The sequence below is a fragment of the Pseudoliparis swirei genome, chromosome 7, assembly GCF_029220125.1.
Source record: "Pseudoliparis swirei isolate HS2019 ecotype Mariana Trench chromosome 7, NWPU_hadal_v1, whole genome shotgun sequence".
NCBI lineage: Eukaryota > Metazoa > Chordata > Actinopteri > Perciformes > Liparidae > Pseudoliparis > Pseudoliparis swirei.
In genome coordinates, this window is record NC_079394.1 from 10,146,533 (window position 1) to 10,170,504 (window position 23,972).

Genomic DNA, 23,972 nt, shown 5'->3' on the forward strand with positions numbered 1-23,972 from the left:
TAATAACTAATATACAATATTTATTTAAATAAAATGGTATCTGTTTCTATATTTACAGATGTTTCATTATCAGTCTAAGTACTATAATATATTGATAACACTAATACCACTCATTATTAGTCAGTGCCTATGGGTGGTGCCAATGCGCTCACATTGAAACATGGCGGCTCTCCTCCGCACCGCTAGAGGGCGCTCTGCTGAAGAAACGTCACCGGAAGCTCGTGAACCATAAACTCGTGAACCATAAGAGACAACAGAAGAGCCTCCTGACTTCGGAAGCAGCCATTGATCCAACGAAATACACTTATTTCTTCTCTCAAATTAGTTCGTTTATACGACTACGTCGATTTTGCATTTGATTTATTTGGAAAATGGGAAGAAGCCGGAGTCGAACTCCTCCAAGACGAGGTGAGAAACTAAAAGGAAGTTAGCTAATTTAGCTAACGTCAACACTACGTATATGCAGCTTGTGACGCTGTTTTATCGTATTTTCACTGAGAGAACGATATTCATGTTCATATGATAATGTATTGGTTTATTTTCCGTCATGACTTAACATCTTATAGTGTGACTCGTGTAACGCGTCGTTGTCGCTTTTCTACACAAAGTTCAATATGTTTTGCCGAAGTCATTGTCGGTTTGACGCATGTCTGAAGCTGTAGGCCTACTTGATATTTGACTGGTTTTGAAGTTGGAACATTCAACTATTTTTGAGCATATTAAGTGTGTAAGTAACACCAGTGTGGCAGAGCCTGCAGAACTGAACCTGTCTGGACTCTGATTAGACCATACACACGTTACCAGGTCGGATATATTCACCTGTTTCAATAAACCTTATTTATGCATCACTGATTGATATCATGTAATCTCGGGTTTGTCTGACACTAAAGGCCGGTGGTGATATTTTGCCTCATGACAGACATTTAAATGATGGCTTTGCAAAAGGAAACGGTGATTACAAAACTCAGTTGGAATGGGTCGAATAAGTCAGTCAGTTTTATTTGTCAATTTTTCACATGTGCAAACATACAGAAGATTGAAATTACGTTTCTCTTCTGTCCAACATAAAGTGAATTGAATTGTGCAACATAAAGTGAATTGTGCAACATATAGACAATATAAAGTGCAGAGACAACATAAAGTGCAAAAATTAGGGATGCACCGATCTGATCGGCCGATCAGATGACGTAACATCTGCGAGAACTATCAGACGTTTCAATCGCCGCGCATCGCAACGGAGACGATGCGCCCGGCGAGGGCCGCAGAGTGCAGAGGACCACGAGGGGATCCTCACCACCGAGCGGCGTCCCCGTCCCCCGAGTTGAATCTCTGGGTCAACTCAGCCGACTCTCACATGTCTGCCCCTAGAGACTGATGTTGACGGTAAACACATTCGATCGGGAGCGCGAGAGGGTTTTGATAGAGTTAGCGGAAGGATTTATGTGACAACATCCGGTTTTGCAAAGTTAGCGGAAAGAACCACGTGAAACAACATCCGTTTATCAAAATAAGATGTCGACAAATCATACACGAACATATAAAAGTAAACAATGAACTGATTTTGTATCTTTAGAGATCGTTTCTGAGATTTAGCTTAAATTATGCTAACATTAAAACATTTTTACTGTACCAAGGAAGAGTTTATAAAAATAAGTCAGACTTTTGTATGTTAAAAAAAGTCCTGTATATAGATTTCCCCAAGAGTTCCAGGAAATGAATAATGCAGATGTGTTCCATACATATCTGAAATCCCCTACAATAGCAATCAAACAATTTTAATGTATCAATTAGGACATTTTTCAAAGTAAAAGTCCTAAATGTTTAAAGAAATCTGTAATTTCTTTAATGTTTGAGTTGCTTTATATTTGTATTTCCTCATAGTCCTAGGCAATAATGCTACACAATAAATAGAATGCTTCAATCGACACCGTGATCGGTATTATCAGATCGGCAGATACTGATTTCAGTGATCGGTGATCGGCAGGTACTGATTTCAGTGATCGGCACAAAAAACCTGATCGGTGCATCTCTAGCAAAAATAGTAAAAGAACATGTAAACATATAGACAACATAAATTGAACTAGCAGCATTCAGACATGTGTGTGAAAGAGGACGGAGTGGGAGGATGGGGAGAGTTCATCTTCCTGACAGCCTGGTGGTGTGAGCCCAGAGGCTCCGGTATCTCCTCCCAGAGGGCAGGAGGCTGAAGAGACCGTGGCAGGGGTCACTCACAATCGTGGTCACTTTGCGGGTGAGGCGGGTGTTGTATATGTCCTGCAGGGATCGGAGGGGGGGGGGGGGGGAGTGAGGCACCATGATCCTTCCAGCTGCCTTACACTCGTACATGTATCGGTAGCCTGTTTAAAACGGAAGAGAAGCTCCTAAATTAACTGTGAAGAGAAGAATGTTAATACGTTGGACGTCAATATCCACCACTTTAATGCAAATGTGATCTTGTTTACTCCTTTCCAGCAGAGAGAAGGCGCTCCCGCTCAACTTCCCGGGAGCGTGAGCGAAAGCGAAGAGAAAGGGAACGCTCTCGTTCTCGAGATCGGGATCGAGAGAGGCGGAGGAGTCGCTCAAGATCTCCTCCCAGGAGACGTTCAAGGTGACTTAAAGGGTACCTGTAGCCCAAAACAACAACGTGCTACATCCATTAGACGCATCAAATAAATAATATTTTCCCCGCCGCTATTGTCAACAAGTCACGCATAGCCCGAGGCTTTACATTTCTTTGTCAACATTCCGAGTCCGTGAACGCTTCAGTGCGCAGACATCTTGCCAGTTATTTACTCATGTCAGAGGTCACTGACGTAGAGTCGTTGAAAGGAATTCAGCCAATCCGGAGCCACTTCTACACGCGTTGCTTCTTGGGATAGATCGGTGGCCTCAAGAATTACACAATCTATATCAGGGGTGCTCAATACGTCGATCGCGGCGTAGTATTGGTAGATCGCATGACATTAAAAAAAATTGGCCCGCCCCCCTGTCACTTTCTCTATAGCGCCACATTACAGCAGCAGCATGTCATTTCTGTCTCTGCGTGTTGCGTTGACAGTCCTCTGCCCGCCGTCTCGTGCGCGGAGCTCCCGACACCGGTTTGCGCGCATCGGGATGGACGGAGCAAAGCAAAAGTCACTAGCACCCCCGAACATGTCGGCCGAACATTGCATCAATGAAAGACATCTCCAGCGCTGGCTTATGCGCGATGTAGCTCTCAAGCTCACGCTTTTGTGTGAAGCAGATGAGGTCTAATGACACTATATCATCGGACATAAGTTTGTGTTCTTTACAACAAATGCACTATGTCTGTTTTTTGTGGCACACATTTCCCACAACTGCACCGTTTGTCCGCCGACTTGCGTGCACGGTCCGCACGGTGAAGCATCTGGACCGGCGGTCCTTCGGCATCAACTTCATCAGAATCATCGCTATCGCTGTCACAATTAACTAAATGGGGATAGTCTGCTTTTAATGGTTCAAACAAGTATCCAGTTGCTGAATCTGACAATCTTTCATCGTCCATATTTCGCCCGTTTTCTTTATTATTATCAAGTTCTCAGCATTTGTTTGCGAGCGCTCGACGTTGTTTACATTGGTTTCTGAACACATCCGCTGTGGCTGGCTGTCGATCTATCAACGATGTGACGTCACACCACCGGCGCCATATTCAAGCACCAGTGCAATGAAGCTTGTTGGAGTTGAGGGACTTTGAACAGCCTAAACTACGTATTGTTATTGAATACTGGACCGTCAGTGCATGAATAACCTTTAGAAACACATTATCTTTTGATCTGGCTACATATTCGCGATCTCAACAGGTACCCTTTAACACAGTTTCTCTTCTCTTTGACACAAAAGATTATATATACACAAACACCCTCATGGCTGCAGTCATTCCTTTTATGCTATCCTGCTGCAAAAAAATGTTGAGAACTAGCACATGTATTTGCTAGCTATACACTTACATAAATCCTCAACCATATTAATCCCTTTAAGGTGCTGAAGTGTCTGACTCATTATAAGATAAAATAAGATATATACGTTATTAATCCCCAAGGGGAAATTAGTTCTCTGCATTTAACCCATCCTTAGTTATTAAGGAGCAGTGGGCTGCAGTGATGCGCCCGGGAAGCAACTGGGGGTTCAGTGCCTTGCTCAAGGACACTTCGACTTGCTACTAATGGGGAGAGCCGGGATCGAACCGACAACCTTGGGGTTGCAGGATGACCCCCTTACCCCACTGAGCTACAGCCGCCCCCCCGTTGTGGTAACTCGTCCTCAGGCCATTTAACAGCCATTTGTGTTCCCTCTGCAGATCTCCCCCCAGACGTCATCGGTCCTCCTCCCCCTCTGAGGAGCAAAAAGAGGCTACGGAAAAGGCAGCGAAGACGATTACGATCTCGGGTATTAATTCAATTCAATTCAGTTTATTTGTATAGCCCAATTTCACAAATTACTAATTTGTCTCGGAGTGCTTTACAATCTGTACACATAGACATCCCTGCCCCAAAACCTCACATCGGACCAGGAAAAACTCCCAAATAACCCTTCAGGGGGAAAAAAAGGGAAGAAACCTTCAGGAGAGCAACAGAGGAGGATCCCTCTCCAGGATGGACAGATGCAATATATGTAATGTGTACAGAAGGACAGATTTAGAGTTTAAATACATTCAATGAATATGACAGAGTGTATGAATAGTTCATAGTCGGCATATTCCACGATGGAGACCTCCACGATCCATCAGGCAGATGGCGGTAGAGAGGAGTGGGCGGAGTCTCAACAGTGGGCGGAGTCTCAACAGGACAGTGGCGTAGTCAGGAGCAGGAATTCCACGACCCAGACCTCGATGATCCATCAGGCAGATAGGATCTATGCCGTCTCATAGGGTCCGATGACCCCATGAGACGTGAAGTCAAAAGGACTCCGGGGAGAAAGCAGAGTTAGTAACGTGTGATTGAGAGATGAAAATTCATCCTTAAGGAGAGAAAAAAGAGGAGATAGGTACTCAGTGCATCCTAAATGTCCCCCAGCAGCTATAAGCCTATAGCAGCATATCAAGGGGCTGGACCAGGTGAACCTTATTCAGTATTAGAATTATGAATTTCGTTATTATCAATATGCCCCCATTTGCTATATTCACATTAATTAATTAATATAATTCAGCCTGTTCTATGCTTATGACAAATGTTTTGCCCAAATCCGACAGAGGAAGACATGGAGGGCAAAACGGAAGAAGAAATCGAGATGATGAAACTGATGGGATTTGGTTCCTTTGACACCAGCAAGGTAATAGCACGAGGGTGTTCTACGCTCTGCACCCACAAGGAGGTGCAGTTTATTTCAGAAGAAGTTAATTCCACATCTGAACTGAAGATGGGTATACTGTTGCATTTCATTCGTCCTTGTTTGGCCTGCTCCACGTACCAATGTATTACAGTTGTGCTTTAAGTATCAGAGTATTATAGGACTTCCATCGTAGGTAGCTCCTGATTATGGACTGGTCACTATTCACACTTCCCTTTACCGGGCTTCTTTTGACGGTATAAGGAAGGTACATGTCCAAAAAGAAAGAAAGATGTAGTCCAAATATGGACAACAAGCTGCAAAGTAAAACCCTTCCAGTGGTTTCCCCTGTTTTATGCTTTTCTGTGAAGCAGCTGCAGACATGCGACGTTGAAGAAAATATGGAGATGGCCACTGAAATAAAACTCCTTTTGTTAATAGAAATGTTCTGACAGAACTTTGGTTCAGATCATCGGTCAGCTCAGTATTATAGAAATACATGGAATTTCGTTGTTACTTTTATCTGTCGAATAATATTTGAAAACTGCCATCATGGTTTACAACCCGCATGACTCATCGTCCAATCTCAACCTAATTCAGCCTTGAAGGAGCAATGGAAGTTGAACGGAGACTACTACATTAGTTAATATGCAATACGTTACTATTTAACCCTTGTGTTGCCTTAGGGTCATTTTGACCCGAATCAATATTACACCCTCCCCCCGCCTTTGGGTCATTTTGACCCGATTCAATGTTTCACCCTCCTGTTACCTTTATATTTACTAACATATTTTACCCTTTGGGTTCAATTTGACGCCAGCAATTAAAACCTCCAGAAAATTATTAGAATTAATATTGTTTTCCAAGTTTAAGTGTGAGGCACTTTATGTTTGTTTGTTGACTACCGAAAGAACACCGACATTAAACATTGAATGGGGTCAAATTAATCCTAAAGCGGGGGGAGGGTGTAATATTGATTCGGGTCAAAATGACCCTAAGGCAAGGTAAGGGTTAACTTGATTTGTAAGATGTTATGTATGTGAGAAGCAGTAACAATGTTTTTACACAGGGGAGGAAAACTGATGGATCAGTCAATGCATTCGCTATCAATGTGAGCATGAAGAGAAAATACCGGTACGTCAACAAAGCAAATGTTTCTAGTTGCACAGAACTGTTTGGTGGTTGTGTAGCATCGCAACAATTGGGATTGTTTCACAAGCCCATGTTTCTAATATATAGTATAATTTTGTAGTTATTGTCTAAACCCCAGTTTTCTGTGGTTGCTGAGTTAAAGTGTCAACTTTTCAGTCTCCTCACAGTGAGCGCTCTCAGAATTATCCACTGTTATTGTAGCCAATCGTCTTTGCAGGTGTTTCTATGCTGAGATCCCGGCTCTCCCATTGGTGCTCGATGACGTAATCTGCGAGTGTTGCGAGGGTAACAGTGATGTAATGTTTTCTTTATTTATATATATATATATATATATTTTTTCTTTAGGCAGTACATGAACAGAAAAGGTGGTTTCAACAGACCTCTGGACTTCATCGCCTGAAAGCATCAACAACTCATTGTGATGGGAAGCTCATCCCCTCCATACTAGTGGATGATCTTGTGCTATTTCTGGTTACTTCAATCCTATTTTGTGTTATTCAACAATTGTGCATATAGTGTTTTCTTTCTTTTTACAAGATAGTCTCCTACCAATACTCAGCTTTGTCGGAATATTGATTGGAGTAACAATGCATGTCATTTTGTGTTGCTGAGGTGTGTGTCGAGTTTTATTTGAAATAAAGTCGATTTTAAAATGTGTTGCTGCAGTCCTCATTATCAAAAGGAAATCAAATAGTGCATTTTTGAATCTCATAATGGATAAGGACATTTCTCATATGTAGGTGTCTCTAACGTTTAACATTTGTAATTTAATCAACGCCATCCTTGTACCATCGAGTCTAGAACAGATAATCTAAATACTGTCACGTGTTCGAGATTGTTCTTGTGGTGTGCTGTGTTTCTTTCTTTGGAAGGTGTCACCGAATTTGTTCTAATGTGGTCTTCTGTATAAGCCTATATACTATGTGCTCGTTTAATGTTGTCCTGGACGAAGGATGTCTTGCAGCCCAAACACACATTCCGGTTTGAGTTGAGAACCAGTTGTTTTTCTTCCTGTTTTAAAATGACCATCCAAGCAGCCTTTTGCTGACATGTTTCGGGGGAAACTGGGTGTGCGCCTGCGCGAATGCATTGTTTGCGATTGGCGAAGCAAAAGACCAATAACAAGACATGTGAATCTGGCCACTAGCTAAACACGGTGTAAGACAAACAACACCACGAGAGCCAATCATTACCATACACCGCGAAACAGCATGGCAGAGAGGCGTGTCTTCGTTCAGAAGCGGGCGTTGTCACGTTAACTCTTGCACATTGGGACCAATAGCTGACGAGATTATCGGGGAGCGACCAATCACGCTTCAGGAATGTGTACGGCAGAAACTGTGTCCATTTTGGCTCGTAGTGTACTTTCGCCAACGGAATCCATGGACCAAAATGGCTGAACCTGTGGCAGTCAGCGCCGCCCCTCTCTACGACTGACGGCGTAAACGCCCAATAGGAGCGCGAGTTGTTACGACCAGTATCCAATCACAGCGCAGCACACAGGAGCTTTGTGGAGCAGTACAGTAGTTTGCTGTCATCCAGATCAACAAGCCACTATTTTGGAAGCAGTTTGATAAACACTCACTGTTTCTCAGTTGATGTCAGTCGCTATCTGCGTTTCCAGCAGGACGTTTTACGCGCACTCAGCGATAAGCCAGCACAAAACTAGCCAGCCACATCGATAAGGTTGGACGACATCGTCAGTTGAACTTTTAAGACAACTAACGTTCGCTCGTTTTTCTATAATTTCCACCTCAGGCAAACGAACAAGCGAACGGTCTTTTTAACCGACTGGCTGACTATATTTACAACCGAGCTAGCGAGAACATTTCATCGTTAATCTGGCAACTTGTCACGAGCGCTAAACGTTAGCCAACTTCTTCTTCTTTTTTTACCAAACAGAACAATACTCGGCTTATTTTTTTTATGTCAAGCAAGCCTTTTTTATCAACCAGCCGTTTATTTTCTCGAAGAACTTTATAGAAAACCGTTGATTTTTTAAACCAAACTAACGCTATTTGCTTTAATAAAGGGGCCGAAGCAACATAAGCTACTGAAGAAGTGTCAGCCTCAGCAAACACCAAACCTTTAACGTCAACCATTTCTAACAACCATTAAGGAAGAGGTCAGTCCTGCGTTAACTGATCGGTGCTGAATTCAGGACATTTAACTTGTAAACAGTCCGTTTGTTACCCTTTAACGGTCGCTCTCACCTTTAAAAAAAAATTCAACTGTAAGAATATAGCCACCTGAGAAGAAGCCCAGTGGTAGGACCTTCAGCACGTTGTGTAGAGCAACATAATCCCTCATCGGATTGTTATATTATCAGTATTATTGTTGAAAATGGCGGCGATCGGAATGGTGCAGATGTTGATCGAAGCAGCCGAGTACCTCGAGCGCAGGGAACGAGGTAAAGTCTATTGTTTTCTACGGTCTGTTTTCTTTCTGAAAAAATACAATGACAAGAACTCCCCCTAAATGACGCTAATTAATACAACTGGCATTTGTTATCTATTTAAAAATCCTGTTGCTGTCCTGTTTATTAAAAAAACAAACCTGTTTTTACATTAAGTAACGTTAATCGAGTAACGTTATTTTGTAACCGCACAGCAGAATGCATCACCCAAAATAGATGCTGAACAATGTTAATATTGAGACATTCGGGGATGTTGTGTAAACACATGCATATCCCCTCTTTGGTAATTAATAAAAGAATGAATGCATATGTGGCAGATGCAGTCAGATGAGCAGGCAGACTTTGTTTTCACGCAGGCCCCTCCTTTCCCTCTGTTGTGGTTTGCTAGTGGGGTTTATTCCAGTTCAAGATGACATCATTGTCCAGGCTGAGGGGAGAAAATACTGTGTAAAGATACTGCATGGAATCCATCCATTGCATGCGTGCACATAAGCACAAGACACTGCTACTGAATTCTAAAAGACTCAGGATCAAATGTGGCCCATTTGGCAACCGTTCTATTTTGACTTATTTTCACTGTGGCTATATTTTGCATTGCCAGATCTCTCTGGACATGTGACCACTGTTGTTTGTTTTGTTTGCTTGCAGAAGCTGAACACGGCTATGCCTCCATTCCACCCTTCACCAGCAGCCAAGAGAGGGAGAGCTTGAAAAGGAAAAGCAAAAGCAAGAAAAACACAAGTAGCAGGTAAAGGCATAGCAGCTCCTTGTGGCCAGAACACACACACACACATACACACACATACACACACACATACACTGTATACTTGTTCAGCTCTCTCAAGAAGGCGCTCATAATAGCCCATCTTCAAGTGTGTCCCCACTGAGCACAGCAACGTTAATTAATTGTTTACAATGATTGTTTTTTAGATTTTTTTCAATGTACACTTACAATGTGCCCTTTGTAGTGACATCATCATGAATTAGAACATTTAACCTAATTTTGTTTAGCTTTGTTTTTTGGTGCTGCAATTAGATACATTTCAAATTGGAGTAAAAGTAAATTCATCTCACTGCCAGTTTTGTGTGTGTGACACTACAGAAAAAGGCACCTGATAATACATGATGTGGCTGCATGTGTAAGTCTATTGGGTTAGATTCAGATTAAAATTAATTGTCATTGCACAGAGAACTGGTACTGAGACAACGAAATGACGGTTAGCATCTGACCAGAGCAGTGCAAAGATAGCTGTGTGTATGTATATATATATATATATATGTATGTATGTATATACATATATGGCCTTGTTTTGACCACCCCTTGTCTTCAGAGCGTGTGAGTGGCAGCAGCAAACATCAGTATGTCCTAAAGCCAATGGCCACTCAATAAAGCAAACTGGGTCAGTCAAGGTGACTGCAGAATACCTTCCACAGAGGGAGCAGGGTCTGACAGCGGCAGTCAATAGACACTACTGCACACAGAAGTCTATAAATCAATCATATCGGGACAGACTTATGTTGCATGCACACTCCACAAATCAATGTGCACTCTGTGATTAGATAGTTTGGGGTTTCATGCAATTGGGAAATTATTGTTCGGGAAAGTCATTTTAACGCACGGCTTTTGAATGCAGTAAAGAAGCTCCATCGAAGGCAGCACTAGTGGAACCATATTCTATAGGACCCATAAGATGTGACTGTTCGTATTTGTTGTTTATTTAGGGAGCATTTAGTATTGGACGTGGTGCGGTCCGGGAGTTGTCTGTGTTTTCGTCTTCTGAATCAAAACACTTTTCAGTTCATAATAATAATTAATTGTAACATTTTGGTCACCTAAAATATCCTCTTTTGTGTTCAGTTGTACTCGTCTCTCCCCTTTCTGGTTCACTTCTGGCTCCACAAAAACAAGATGGCAACAGCCAGCAAAAACGCCACCAAACTTGAGGCTTTAAAACTGCAGTGAATGAACGCAGAACACACGAGAGAAGAATATAAGTAGGTTTATATACATAGGGTCTTACCTTGGCATACCCACTGTAAATATCCAGCTCAAATAGCTGCAACCATGTATGTGAATTTCTGAAACCGAATCTCTGGCATGAGAAATGCCCACTTCATGCAGTGATTGACCGGGTGTGGAGAGAGGGAGCAGGATTGGAACGTCTCTCTCTGGCTTTTGTGTTTGACTCTTAACAGACAAATGCTTCCGACACTTAGTATGCATGAACAAGGGCAACGTCATCATAAATGTCCTCGATGAGTTACTGTCCAAACATCTGCGCTTGAGCTATCGCGCCTTGCCCCCATCTGTGATGGCAGGCCTATCGACGTTGTTGGATGACACGTTGTACACACTTGTACATCTCAGGAACGTCTTGACCTAAAGCAAGAGCACAGGATGTGAAGCATGTCAATTGTGTTCATGTTTATGCATGTTACTCCTCATAACCCATTGTACATATATGCAGCTATATTATCAGCAGATCTAAAGTAAGAAGACTGCTATACACAGACGCTTGAATATTCCATGCCATCATACACGCTACTGGTAAATAAATTCATCATTTTTTTCAATCAGTTTTTTAAATCTGTACAATTTTTAAGAACCTAGTGAATAGCGTCTGTCAATTCCCAGTGTCCAGCGCAAAGTCTTTAAATGTCTTGTTTTGACCAACCTTTCCAAACCGTAAGATATAAACACTCTTATAAAAAAATAGCATGAGTACAGCTACAACCGGAGAAAGTAAAATGAATGATTAGTAGATCAATCGGCTAATCGTTTCAGCTCGAGTCATCTGCCAAAAGATTTAAGAATTCAGAATAATGTCCTGTATTTTATTGTATAATTGTGTACATGTGTAAATACTGCTCTCTGAAAAGGAAATTGTCGCTATTCAAATATTCGGTCTAGCCTGTTGGTCAGGATTATATCCGTTCAGCCTAACCTAGTCAATTGGGTGCAGCAGGAATAGGTCATAAAACCAGTACATGATTCAGCTAATGTTGATGCAATGTTCTTGGTTAGTTGCCTGAAATCGGGGTTGTGTTCAACACAAGGGGAAGGGGGCCTCTTGTCAACTTGTGAAGCTTCTAAATGAGACCACAAAACCACTGGTCTGCCTTCATCTTCGTGTTGGTGACATGAAGTCATGCAACATCTTTAACGCAGAGCTTATTTTCTAAATTAATTCAAAAGCCAATGGGCAAACCCCTTTTGCCTTTTTGACGAAGGAACCAACTTCCAGCAGCTCTCATATAACAGTGACTGGACTATAAAAGGTGCATGATGAGGACCTCCGCAGGAACACACCTGCCTCTGAACATGTCCTCACACGCTTAATGGCGTCACACTTCTAGACGTGCCCTGTGGAGAAAAACTGTGACTAGATTTGTGTGTCAATTAGACTGCGAGCTGCTGTCGGTTTGTCCCCCAGCCATCAGATCTTTTTAGCTCATCTGCACTTTTACTATTTTATTTGTTTAATCACAAGTTTCTGTTAAGCAACTCCTTCTATGATCATGTATGAGCTTTTAATCAGCTATTGCTCATTGCTATTCAAGGGCAACTGAGCCGCACTGGTTATTAATAAGGGGCTTCTTCCCAGCTCGGATTATTTTGTTCTGACAGATGAGAGCAGACCATTAATTGATATAAGTTATTTTGTTGCGTTTGAGACTTAGTGAAATGTAGGGCAGGCAGTATATATGCATATATACATATATGTATGTGAAGCCTCTCATTCCAGTATGAAAAATCTCCTCCGTTTCTGTTGTTTAACCATGGCATGGATGTGTGAGTAGTGGGGGAAGGGAGTCACTGTGGTTCTGGCATGCATGTGTTCATGTGTGTCAGTAGAAGTGACTCCCTCATCTCTCTCTCTCTCCCTCCCACTTGCGTTTTCTCTCTCTTCTCACCTCCTCCATCCCTCTGTCTTTCCTGCTCTGTTCTCTCCCTTGGCAATCGGTGTGGAGAACACCAGCTCCTCCATCACATCGGTCCTCCCCCACCCTCCACACACAACACTGTGCAGCAGCAGTGCTCTATGATCTTGCCATCCATGTTGAGCAGGAAAACCCTCCACACTCGCCACCCTGTGCTCGGGAAAATAGTAGAATAATCTACTATTCAGTTCTCCAGTTGAATCTGATAATCTCAAACCTTCTCTATCGAGGACCCCCCAAGAGATAATAGCACCCAGACCCCATGTCGTCGGACTACGTCCAGGGATCTTTCACCGGAGATTGAATGTCAACACTGTGTGTGGTGTAGACCCACACTTATTATTAGAATGGTCATTCATCGCCTTGACGAGTCGGTACCAAGTGACACAACCCATCACTGTCATTTCCAGGAGTCACAGAAGCTGCGATGGTAGCTGCCAGGAGCAGTTTCACAATGATTTAAGAGTAGATTCAGAGGGACCAGAGGGACTTGGAACCCTCTTGAAAGGAAATACGGGTTTCATACAACCGTTGTCTTATGTCTCCAGTTTTTGGACATCGATCCTGTCTTTAATATTAACTTTAGAGCAAAGTTTTGAGATAGAACTACAGCAACCCATACATAATAGGGGTAGGGTCATGGGGCCGGGGCCCGAGGTGGGGACGTGTCCCACAGCCTCAATAAGTGGGATCATTTCCCTGCTGGCGCTGTTATGTCACCAGCGGCTGTCTGCCCAGCACAGGAATGCTCACTGGCCGAGGGGGGCAAGTGAGATGGAGAGCATCCAAAGCTGAAACAAGTTGATACGACAGACAGACAGACAGGCGTGAGTGTGTGTGTGTGTGTGTGTGTGTGTGTGTGGGTGGGTGGGCGGTCCCCCTGCTGGTCTCTGGGGACCGTGCCGAGACCAGCAGGGCTGAAGGTGCAGACAGGCTATTTTGGGACCTGGGGTGGGTGGCTCGGGAGGTCAGGTGGAGGTTGCTGAGGGGGATCTCCGCTGCCAGCTTAGCAGAGAAGAGCAACTCTGTTCCTCCATTCTGACTTCTTACCTTTTTATTATTGAGCAGGCAGGTGTAATAACGGCGTGAATCCCGCCTTGAACAGGATGTGAGAAAGAGGGCTACTGCAATGCAGAAGTCCTTCAGACCGCGAGCACACCTCCAGCTCTCAGTTTACCTTCAGCACTGTGTCCTCCCCCACCCCCGGGCACAGTGGATAATCAGGCAATTTGTGGGGGCACAGTCCCTCACGTCTGTTGCTAGTTACTGTTACTATTTTTACCCCTGGCTTTTTTATTACATATTTAAGTGTGGTCCTTAAAAAAAGCGCCCATGTCCTCCGTAGATTGAGCCACCGGCATCAGAATGCTCAGCCGGTTTTTCTTAGAATCTCAATTTGGTTGAAAAACTCCTTCTGCCTCGCTCACTCCCCCGCTGTCAGGCCTCAGACGCTATGATGGCACACAAAGTGGAAACCTTTCCCCGTTGAGCAGTGTCCTCGTTGGTATGTTTGGTTTCTCATATGCGGTTTTTTTCTCCACAGGTCTACACACAATGAAATGGAAAAGAACAGGTATGTAAAAATGTCCGGTGTGTGTTTTTGTGCTTATTTTAAAGTTGTTGCTTTTCCTCTGTTACCTTGAAACGTGTCTCTAAATGATGGGTTGATTTTAACCAGAATTAGAATTTAGAGGGAATACATTCTTTTAATTTGGGTTCTCAGTATAATCGGGCCATAATTAAATGTTTAAAAGGAAACTGAAAAGCCAGATGGATATTGAAATATATATGGGGGTCAACATTTAAAATGTGTCCAATACTCTGCTTTATGAATTAATGACGATCCGTTTCAACCCCAGCTGCAGTCTGTGTTGCTAATTAGCAGATGGTAACATGATACGTGCCGCTGTTAGCATTTAGCCCAAAACACCACCAAAGTACAGCCTCACAGAGCTGCCAGCAAACACCACATTAATATGATTTCTCTAATCTTTGTTTGCAAGATAAAGCCACAGCTGTAACAGCAGGCTGTGAGGGGAGTCGAAACATAAATAAAACCGCTGTTGCTTTTTAGGAGTTCCTCAGGGAGGAATATTAGGCCCAAAAACTGACATGTAGTTAATTAATTAAATGATTTGGTCCCAGTCAGTCTCAGTGCTTCCATCCAGCAGCCCAGTAGAGCGCCTGAATAATGTATGGCGCGGAGCCCTCCGCCTGGGACTCAGCCCTCTGCGTGTGTGTGTGTGCATGTGTGTATGTGTGTGTGGAGACACCTGCAGTAAGTCAAAATGACGACCACGGCCCGTCGTATAACACTTGAGAACATTCATAGCCTTTAGCCAGTTTCTCCCACCAGTAGCTTGACGGTAGAAAGCCATAATAGGCAGATAGTAAATTACTCACGGCGACCCACCGCCAGCAAAGCCACAGCAGTGCAACGAGACCCATCCCCCTCCCTGGAAATATTGCCTCGGTGAAAGCTCCACGGACGCATTCAAAGTCCTAATTTGTACAGCTCCCCTTCCCTCATGCACACACACGACGCCCGTAGCTGCACATGAGCCTCGTCTGATGACACATGGCACCAGAATCACCTGTTGGTGATCTAGCGTCGCGTGTTCCAGCCACGCTGGTCGAGTTTGTCTACCACGCAGACATTGTGGGACCGTTGGTTTTTCCTGAGGCTGCTGCTCGGCAGAGTTGTTTAAGGAACACGAGCTCGCCCTGCTGATTATGGTAGAGTAACGCTGCCGAGGGCATTTGGGTGTTATGTAATGGCAGTCCTCGTGCCCTTTGGTCCGAGTCAGCTGAGAAACAGGCACTTCGTTTCAGAAGCTGAACACTGCACAGCAGCTGTTTTGTACGCGTTTGGGATTGAAGGCCACGCTTGCCGAGAGGGCGACGGCGGACCGGCCATCTGGAGCGCTGAGCCAACGGGCTGCTTATCAACTCGGGCCGGTGCGATGCAAAATACAATTGTTTTTTTTAACGGAAGAAAAAGTCAACACCTGCTTGAATATCAATAAAGTGCTGTGTACTACCAGCCAATTCGTGTTGTTTGTACTGGCGCGTGGCGCCGCATCATGCACAAAGGCGTCTACGCTCAACGCGCTGTTAGTGTTTCTCCGAGGCGCCAGATGGCGTGCAAAGGAAAATCTATGAAAAATCCAGAAGACAATGAGTGCAACCCAAACGGACATAAACCTCATCAAATCAATATCATATCTCTCATATTCCTGGACTACTTTGTCACCTTTATACTGGCTCTGTAAAGAAAGAAGTCATGAATTGAATGCATTTATACAGAAACACATTTTGATAGTGGTTTGATCCGTGAACTCTTTCAGTCACGGCTAAAATAAACGTCAAGCGGTGCATTTCTGTATCGTTGTTACTCGCCGCAGGCCACAATTGCATCATTTTCTGCGGCGTGGACCTTGCATCGGCATCACTACGGCGAGTATAAACTAAGCCTAATGTTACCTTGGCCTTGCCCCTTTCACATCTCGGTTAACCGGTGACATTCAGAGAAGGCATGATGAGTCGATTATCGCAGCCTCGTGAGTCTGACGGCAGCCGAGAGGTGAGCGCAGCCAATGAAGCTCCCTGAGCGTAGAACGCAGCCGCTCTCCCTCTCTGTGTGTGTGTGTGTGTGTGTGTGTTATCCGAGCTTCTCTTTGCTTTGTTGACATCGCCGGGAAGGCCATGTGTGCTCATAATGCATGTTAGTGCATGTGAGCGTGCACCCACTAGTTTGCTCACAGCCCTCGGATAAACTTCTTAAAGAATGATGACAGCTTATAACGCCGCACCGACCGGCGGCGTCATCGCGGAAGCGTTGCGCCCACCCAGCGCCGCCGCTCCCATAAAGCGCGCTGTGCGGAGGGCACCAAGTCCTGAGGGGGCTCCACAAGATAGGCAACTAAAGAAAACCTCATAGTTATAATAATTATAATGCCGATATTATTTTAGTCTTGAAATATTAGGCACCTTTTAGGCATCTTGTTCTGCGTGTTTTGTGATATCACAAAACAGGCAGAACAAGAGAGATGTTTAATTGCTCCAATCTCGAGTATTGCACCTTTAAAAATAGGAGATGATGCGCCAATTAAAACCATTTTCTTGGTAAATGAAGTAATGAAGGAACTAAACCTACAAAATGATAAATATTGGTTGTTTGTATTTTGAAACGGCTGTATTGTCCAATCACCGTTTACATTGGGTTGTGTGGGTGAACTTGTTTCGCTGGCTGGGTTTTGGTGGGCCGGTCATTCCCTGACCGTTCCTGGCAAAGGATGAGAACATATTTGAACGTGTCCTCAGTGAAATCAGCCTTCGCCTCATTCCATGCGTCTGATTTTGAATCAAGTCTTTCCGGCTGTGACGCTCACATCAGGATTACTTGCGGCAGACAATAAGTGAACAGCTCATTCAGCCAGCCCTCCGCTGCCAAACAAACACTCGCTCTCTGGAAGAGTCTGACGTACACCCGCCCACTCGCTCAGGCACACACAGGCAAACAGACACGTACACACACTCTGCGGAGGCTGGAGGTGTGTGTTGTGTAACAGCGGGTCAAGCGGTCACAAACACCCACCAGACCGTAGCAACCGCCAAGGCTGCCAGCTTAGAGCGGATGTGAACTGTGTCACAGGACAGCTGACATTAATAGTGGGTTTAGATCTGAGAATATGTCAGTCGGTTATTGGATTTCAGCACATTTGAGGACACGTGAGGATTTACACTGTTCCTCAGAAATCCTTGCATCATTATTAGTCATGTTGCAATGCAGAAAGAAGCAAACGGGAGAGTCTCCTGACTTCTCCCTGTGCAAACCATTCAGTCACGACGCTTATACGAATGAGGAACTGGAGCAGCGAAGGCTGATGATGCAATGTTCAGGCAGGAATAAAAGTATTGAACGAATGTAAATTCTGATTATTCTCTGCTCTAATGCTACAAAAATAATAATGACTCAAGATGCACTTGCTTTTTTTTAAAATTATTTTTTAGCTTTCAAGCACATCTCATTGTCATCGTGAGACGGCTCAGTTGGCATCATGCAACCAAAGCTCAATACTAAAGTCACTTGATACAACTGGGATGACAACGGGACGAGATGTGGTTGAAAGCTCCAGAAGAAAGTTGTGGACTGGAAGTTGACCATGAGTTATTTATTTATTTTTAAAACTTGTATTTGAAGGCTCAACCAATGACATGCTTGTGTGTAACAGACTAGAAAACAAGCGAATCATGTCTGACTGTTTCTCTCTTTGTTTCTTCTCTTCTGTCTTCAGGCGGGCAAACCTACGGCTGTGTTTAGAGCGCTTGAAATCCATGGTTCCATTGGGAGTCGATGCCAACCGGCACACCACCCTCAGCCTGCTGATGAAGGCCAAAGATCATATCAGGGTGTGTGTGTGTGTGTATGCGTGTGTGCGTGTGGTTCGTGGTTCCAACATCATCAATGCAAAGAGGCAAAGCAAGTTTAGCTGCGTACCTATTTCATTGCAACTCAAGTTGCTTTTCATAATGTAGTTTAAAAACAGAGAGAAAGGAGAAATAATATGGCGTAAAACCTTTTTACATTAAGAAGTTTAAATAAACGGGTAAGAAGGATAAAGGGTATAATAATAATGCATTATATTTTTATAGCGTTTTTAGAAGTACTCAAAGACGCTTAAAATAAAAAATAAAAGTAAAATCTTTACAAATTAAAGTGCAATATTAGTTAAAATCTAACAATTTCAATTAAAATGTAGTCATCAGCTGAAAAGTCTTTAGTTTAAAAGTAGTTTCAGTTGGTGCAAATCTTTTTTGCTCAACGTTTTTTCTATAATAACTAAATGCAGCGTCACCATGTTTGGTTCTGACTGCTGGCTCGTAGGATTCATATGGAAGAAGTAGGTCAGAAATGTACTCAGACTTTTAGCCATTTAATGATTTATGGACACGATTTCTGAGTCTAACTTCAGAGAAATGGACTCAATAGGAGCCTCAACTTCTTTTATCTTTAGCACTGAATACAATGATCTCAGGGTTGCCATTATTTAATGGAACGTTCTGGTTCAGTCAACCATTTACTTGGTCAATGCATTGATGCATCAAGTCTTTCAAAGCATTATTAGTTAGTGAACATGCACAATTGTGATAAAAAGTTGTTGTTGTTTTGTATGATTCTGCCTAACACACACACACACACAGAGCAACATTTTTGACCGTTTCTCCTTGTGTCTTGTTCTCTTCTCACCCTGCAGAGGTTGGAGGAGAGCGATAGGAGAGCTCAGCATACGGTGGAGCAGCTACAGCGGGAGCGGAGACACCTGAGGAGGCGTCTGGAGCAGCTCGGGGTGGAGAGGACCCGCATGGACAGTACCGGCTCCGCTGTGTCCGACAAGTTCGACTCTGACCAAGGTACACGCACATAATACATTCACTGATCCCCGTGAAATAGAGTTAATGCATCAGGTGAATCCAGATAAGAGCAAGACGACAATAAACACTCCCGTAAAGTCATTAATCGCTGTCCTCCTTATTTACTGTATATTGTGATCTAATGGTAATGTTGCCTCTCTAGTCAAAGTCGATGCTTTATAAATGTTATAAACAAAGATTCTTTACTTTAAAAAAATATATTTTCAGCATTTGAGAGATGATAAATGAAGACGGAAATGATCCCTTAATCATATTTATGTCTCTTTGAGGATTTTACGCCTGCTTGGATCTAACTAATCTTAGTCTGAATCAATTCACAAAGTGATCGACTGCAGTCGACAATCGGGCCGTCAATGTGTTGTCCGTATGAACAATGAAAGTTAGAATAAGTTATCAAACACGGGGAGCAAAGCAAAACACAATGCCTTCACTAACAGAGATGGACTGTCGGCGCATACGGTATCAAGATCACGTGACGAGAATATTCAATTCTCCTTCAGGCCTATTACAATGTGTGCGTTCCCTTTGCTCCAACAGAGGACCTGGATGTGGACGTGGAGGGGACGGACTACCTGCTGGGTGACCTGGAGTGGAGCACCAGCAGTGTGAGCGACTCGGGGGACGAGCGAGGCAGCCTGCGCAGCAGCTGCAGCGACGAGGGCTACTCCAGCGCCAGCCTGCTGCTCCTGCAGGACTCTCAGGAGAAGGCCAAGCAGCTCGGCTGCAGCCTATAGAGGGCACTGCTGGTCACTGACCCAACTCCACCACTCCCCCTTCCCCCTTCCCGAAATTGCCTCACCGCTCCCAAATCTCGCTCAGACCTCACCATCTCCCCTCCCTCCCCCTCTCGCTCCATACATGCCAGGACTGACCAAGTCTGAGGCCTCGAGTCCAGCAGGACCTCTGCGGACTTTCTGTTCCACCGACGACTTCCATCCAGCACCTCCAAGACACCCGCCCACAATCCAGCCCATCGTCAGCGGTCCGTCTTGAGGGTCTCACCCAATCTACTCGGCACCAATCAAACGAGTGGGACTTTAAAGACGCTCCACGTCCTCCGTCCATTCATCAGAAACACAACTTTCAGCCGGAGAATGTTCCCACACAATAGCCCACTGCCTCTTTTTTCTATGCCTCAAGAGCCACGGAAAGCACTTATGAGATTTCACCCCAACTTCACACACTTGGATGCACACACATGCACCCCTCCATCGCTCCCAGAGGTGTGACACTGACATGACGTGGGGCTTTTTTCCCGCCCCGCTCACCGGTCAACCATCTGTGCATGGTACTTTGCACTTATGATTGCTTTTGTAAACAAAACTGTTCTTTTTTTTCCATTTTTTTTTTCTTCAAAGATGTCTCTGAAAAACATCCCTCTTCCTCCTCCTCCTCCTCCTCCGCCCCCCCCATGCCAGTGGTCTACTGTGCTGTCGACAACATAACGATGTGTTGTGTTGGACTGTTCGGGCCGGCAGCGATACGTCTCTTCTTACCCGGCAGCATTGGCAGCCCTGTTATCTGTCCACCCCAGAGCTACAAAAGTAACACAAGAACAACAACAAAATGTTGTGCGCAGCATGAGATTGTGAAGGCGCCGGGGGACACAGGACAGTTTCAGGGTTGGGTTTGATGTTTTACTGCCTCTCTCTGATGACTGTGGCGTTTTTACAGCATCCTTTTTATCATAAGTGTGTGTATGTCACGCCTGAGCCTGGCGACGACGGAGGTCACCAGCAGGTTTGGACACGTTTGAACCCCCCAGCCGTCAGACTGAACGCTGGTGTGTCTCGGCAGGTGCGCCACTCCTACATTTGTGTGCACTATTTCATCGCGTCCCCATTCACAAGGCATTAATAAGAAGGGAAGAGCATATCCACTGAGAGCAGTCGAGAGACTGGAGCACATTCCATGATGACGAGAGGACAGGCAGGTAAGGTTTGAGAGCATCATTATAATTTTTTTGCAAGGAGAGGTTCCTGCCAATTATTTAGGGGAGAGTACAGTTTGAGATGAGCTGAATCGGCCTGAAAAAGAACAGGCTTTGGCTTTTCCGTGGGAACACTGTGTTCACTTATGAAAAGCACTAAAATTTAAAAAACAAAACAGATTTTCCCTCTTTTGCCTTGCCTACTTCGCTATTTATTGTTTCTGTAAAAATGTTAATGTAAATAGTTTACAGAAAGATCTCTATGTCTATCAACAAATGTATTTATTAGATATCCTAAATATATAGATGACTATATAGAAATATATTTAAGTAGTCCTAGTTTATGGTCTTCTTGTGAGGTTTATTGAGAGTTTATAACGTGTAGTTTGTTTGCACAGCCTAGTCAACCCATAGAGTAATTACATGTACGTCTCTTGTGCCTCGAGGCTTTTGTGTCGGAAATGAAATGTTTTCTTTGTGGTTGATCAGCATTTTTTAAAGCCGTTTTCAAAGCTACATTTCCCTTTTTAAATACGGGAATAAAAGGACAACAAAAAAAACTAAATAATTTATAAAAACTTTAATTAAAAAGTATAAAAATGAGAGGAGCTGGTGGCCAGGTTGAGCGGCGGTGACGATTCCTCCGGCAAAGCTGTTCGCACATCTCCGTGCCTCGGAACCTCGGACAAAATGGCGTCTCGTTAGAATTTGGCGTTTTGTTCGGTTCAAAATCATCACAGGCGGGGAGAGGATTGCAGCTTTTCGAATGTAGACGTCCTCCACCCTGCAGTGCCGCAGCGCCAACGGGACGTCCCCGCTCTCCTCCGCCTGCAACTCTCAGCGAAAGCATGGAGACGAGTCAGAAAAAAATAGATCTAGGAATGTTTAGTGTTTGATTGTGGAATGCTGCTTCTTTTTTTTTTCTTCGTCAAATTTGAAACTTTTTCAAAACGGAGAGGTGCTGTGAAGCCACGTTTAAAGGAGGACGGACTAAAGGGGACATGTGATGAACATGAGGTGCGAGTGGGCAGTTGTGTTCACTGAAAGGCCATCTGTCGGTGTGTGTGTGCGTGTGTGTATACAGTGTGTGTGCGTGTGATTCGTCACGTCTTCAGAGAGAAATATGTTGGGGTGGGTGGTTTTAAAAGGATTGTAAATTGTAAGGATACATTTCTTTTATGGTTCTTCGTTCATTTGTTTACTCGTTAAATGCAAAAAAGTCCACTTTACAAAGACTTCATGTATTGACCTTTAAGCATTAATGTCTATGGGAGTCGACTGTTTCCTCTCTGTGTGTGTGTGTGTGTGTGTGTGTGTGAACGATCACCTGCATACTGTTGCGCTTCACCTCCACCCCCCCTCCCCCGGTGCTCTCAGCATCTGCCTTTTTTTAAAGAAGCAGGTGTGGAATCTCTCAAAGAACAAGACTACAGTCAAACCAGTTGTTTAAGCTACAGGTTTCAGCTTCAGGTGTGTATTAGATTTTTGCACATTTTGTCCCTGCATACAAAGTGGCTGATAACGCCTTAAAAACAGACACGACCTAACAGAAGTATATGCGATATGTATGAGTACATATGATATCTACCGACATGCATCACAAGGGCCATTCCGTTTCATTGTGACCGTCACAGGCGTGGTGCTTTCATCACAACACACACACACACACACACACGCATACACTCCGTGTCACAGCTCCATGAACATCGTCGTCGCCTGCCGCCTTTCTCCCTCAGAAAGGTCAAATGTATGTTGATTGAACAATAACTTAAAAGGGAGGGAGTTTTGTGTACTTACTTTTTAAGAATTGGATAATTTGGGCACTGTCGTCTAAAGAAATCACTTAAAATGTGGAGGAAAAGAAAACCCTTTGAAAATGAATCGTGGAGCAGCAATTTGTATTTGCCATGGATATTAAAGGAATAAAACATTTTAAACCCTTGTTTACCTACCTATTGCTTTGTTATTGTCTTACGGGTTTATCCAGTCACACACACACAGACAACCAGTGTCTCCATGGAATGACTCATCCTAATGAGAGGTTGAATAGATGGTAAGAAGGAGGATTTTGCACAGCAGATGAAAGCCGGCCTCCACTGGGAGCCTGATCCACGCCAGCCAGCCAGCGTTCTTCAGATTAATCTGCTGCCAGGTTTAAATGTCACATCTGACTGCAGCTCAATAACCAACACGGAGCCGGAGAAAGAGGGGGATGAGCATCTTGAGAAGCAGTTGCATTGGAAAAGGCTTTTTTTGTTCTCCTATTGTGTGTGTGTGTGTGTGTGTGTGTGCTTCATTGTTACACCTCCAACACCATTGTAATATATCGTAGGCCATTGCAAGGAAAGGGATTTTTAATTTCATGTAACTGCAGTAATTATTGAACAGCAGTCGAGTGTCATACCAGATGCATCAACCGAGTTCCATAATCTTTACTCTGAACACGTCATAAATTAGCAATCTGAGTAGTTTAGTTAGTTATTTCAGTTAGTTAAGTAATCTGTCTTAATAACACTGTTAAATTAATCATTTTTATTGTTTTAGTATGCATAAATAGACAAGCGAAATAACCAAATACCTGTAAATATTTATATTAATAAAATGCAAACACTCCGTTTTCTGTTGGGATGTTCCCTCTCGGTACACAACTGAAACTTCTGGCACCTATCAACACGCATCCCATTGTTGAGCTGAATCTGAGGGCCTAGTTCTGTGAGACTACATTTCCCAGAGTGCAGCAGCAGCAATCAGTGTCGCTGATTTGGAGCACCTGTGGGGACAGAAGGGCTCTCATGCATTTGTAAAAACAAG

The 23,972-nt window shown here is 43.8% G+C and overlaps 2 protein-coding genes across 3 annotated transcripts; both read left to right on the forward strand.

Annotated features, from left to right (window-relative positions):
- The first annotated feature begins 251 nt into the window (after window positions 1-251).
- Window positions 252-7,095, forward strand: snrnp27 (small nuclear ribonucleoprotein 27 (U4/U6.U5)). 2 transcript variants are annotated; one of them, XM_056419220.1, is made up of 6 exons: window positions 254-408; window positions 2,473-2,608; window positions 4,319-4,407; window positions 5,210-5,289; window positions 6,356-6,420; window positions 6,784-7,095. In XM_056419220.1, the coding sequence occupies exons 1-6, from the start codon at window positions 372-374 to the stop codon at window positions 6,836-6,838; spliced, it is 462 nt and encodes a 153-aa protein (XP_056275195.1). In that variant the 5' UTR covers window positions 254-371; the 3' UTR covers window positions 6,839-7,095. The 2 variants fall into 2 exon arrangements, with proteins under 2 accessions (XP_056275194.1, XP_056275195.1); XM_056419219.1 differs by lacking the exon at window positions 6,356-6,420 and having other exon boundaries at window positions 252-408.
- An 884-nt stretch (window positions 7,096-7,979) lies between these two features.
- mxd1 (MAX dimerization protein 1) lies at window positions 7,980-23,103 on the forward strand. The gene is made up of 6 exons (XM_056419075.1): window positions 7,980-8,848; window positions 9,503-9,602; window positions 14,340-14,369; window positions 18,094-18,208; window positions 19,054-19,210; window positions 19,769-23,103. Exons 1-6 carry the CDS (start codon window positions 8,782-8,784, stop codon window positions 19,963-19,965), a joined length of 666 nt encoding a protein of 221 aa, XP_056275050.1. The 5' UTR covers window positions 7,980-8,781; the 3' UTR covers window positions 19,966-23,103.
- Window positions 23,104-23,972: the final 869 nt, after the last annotated feature.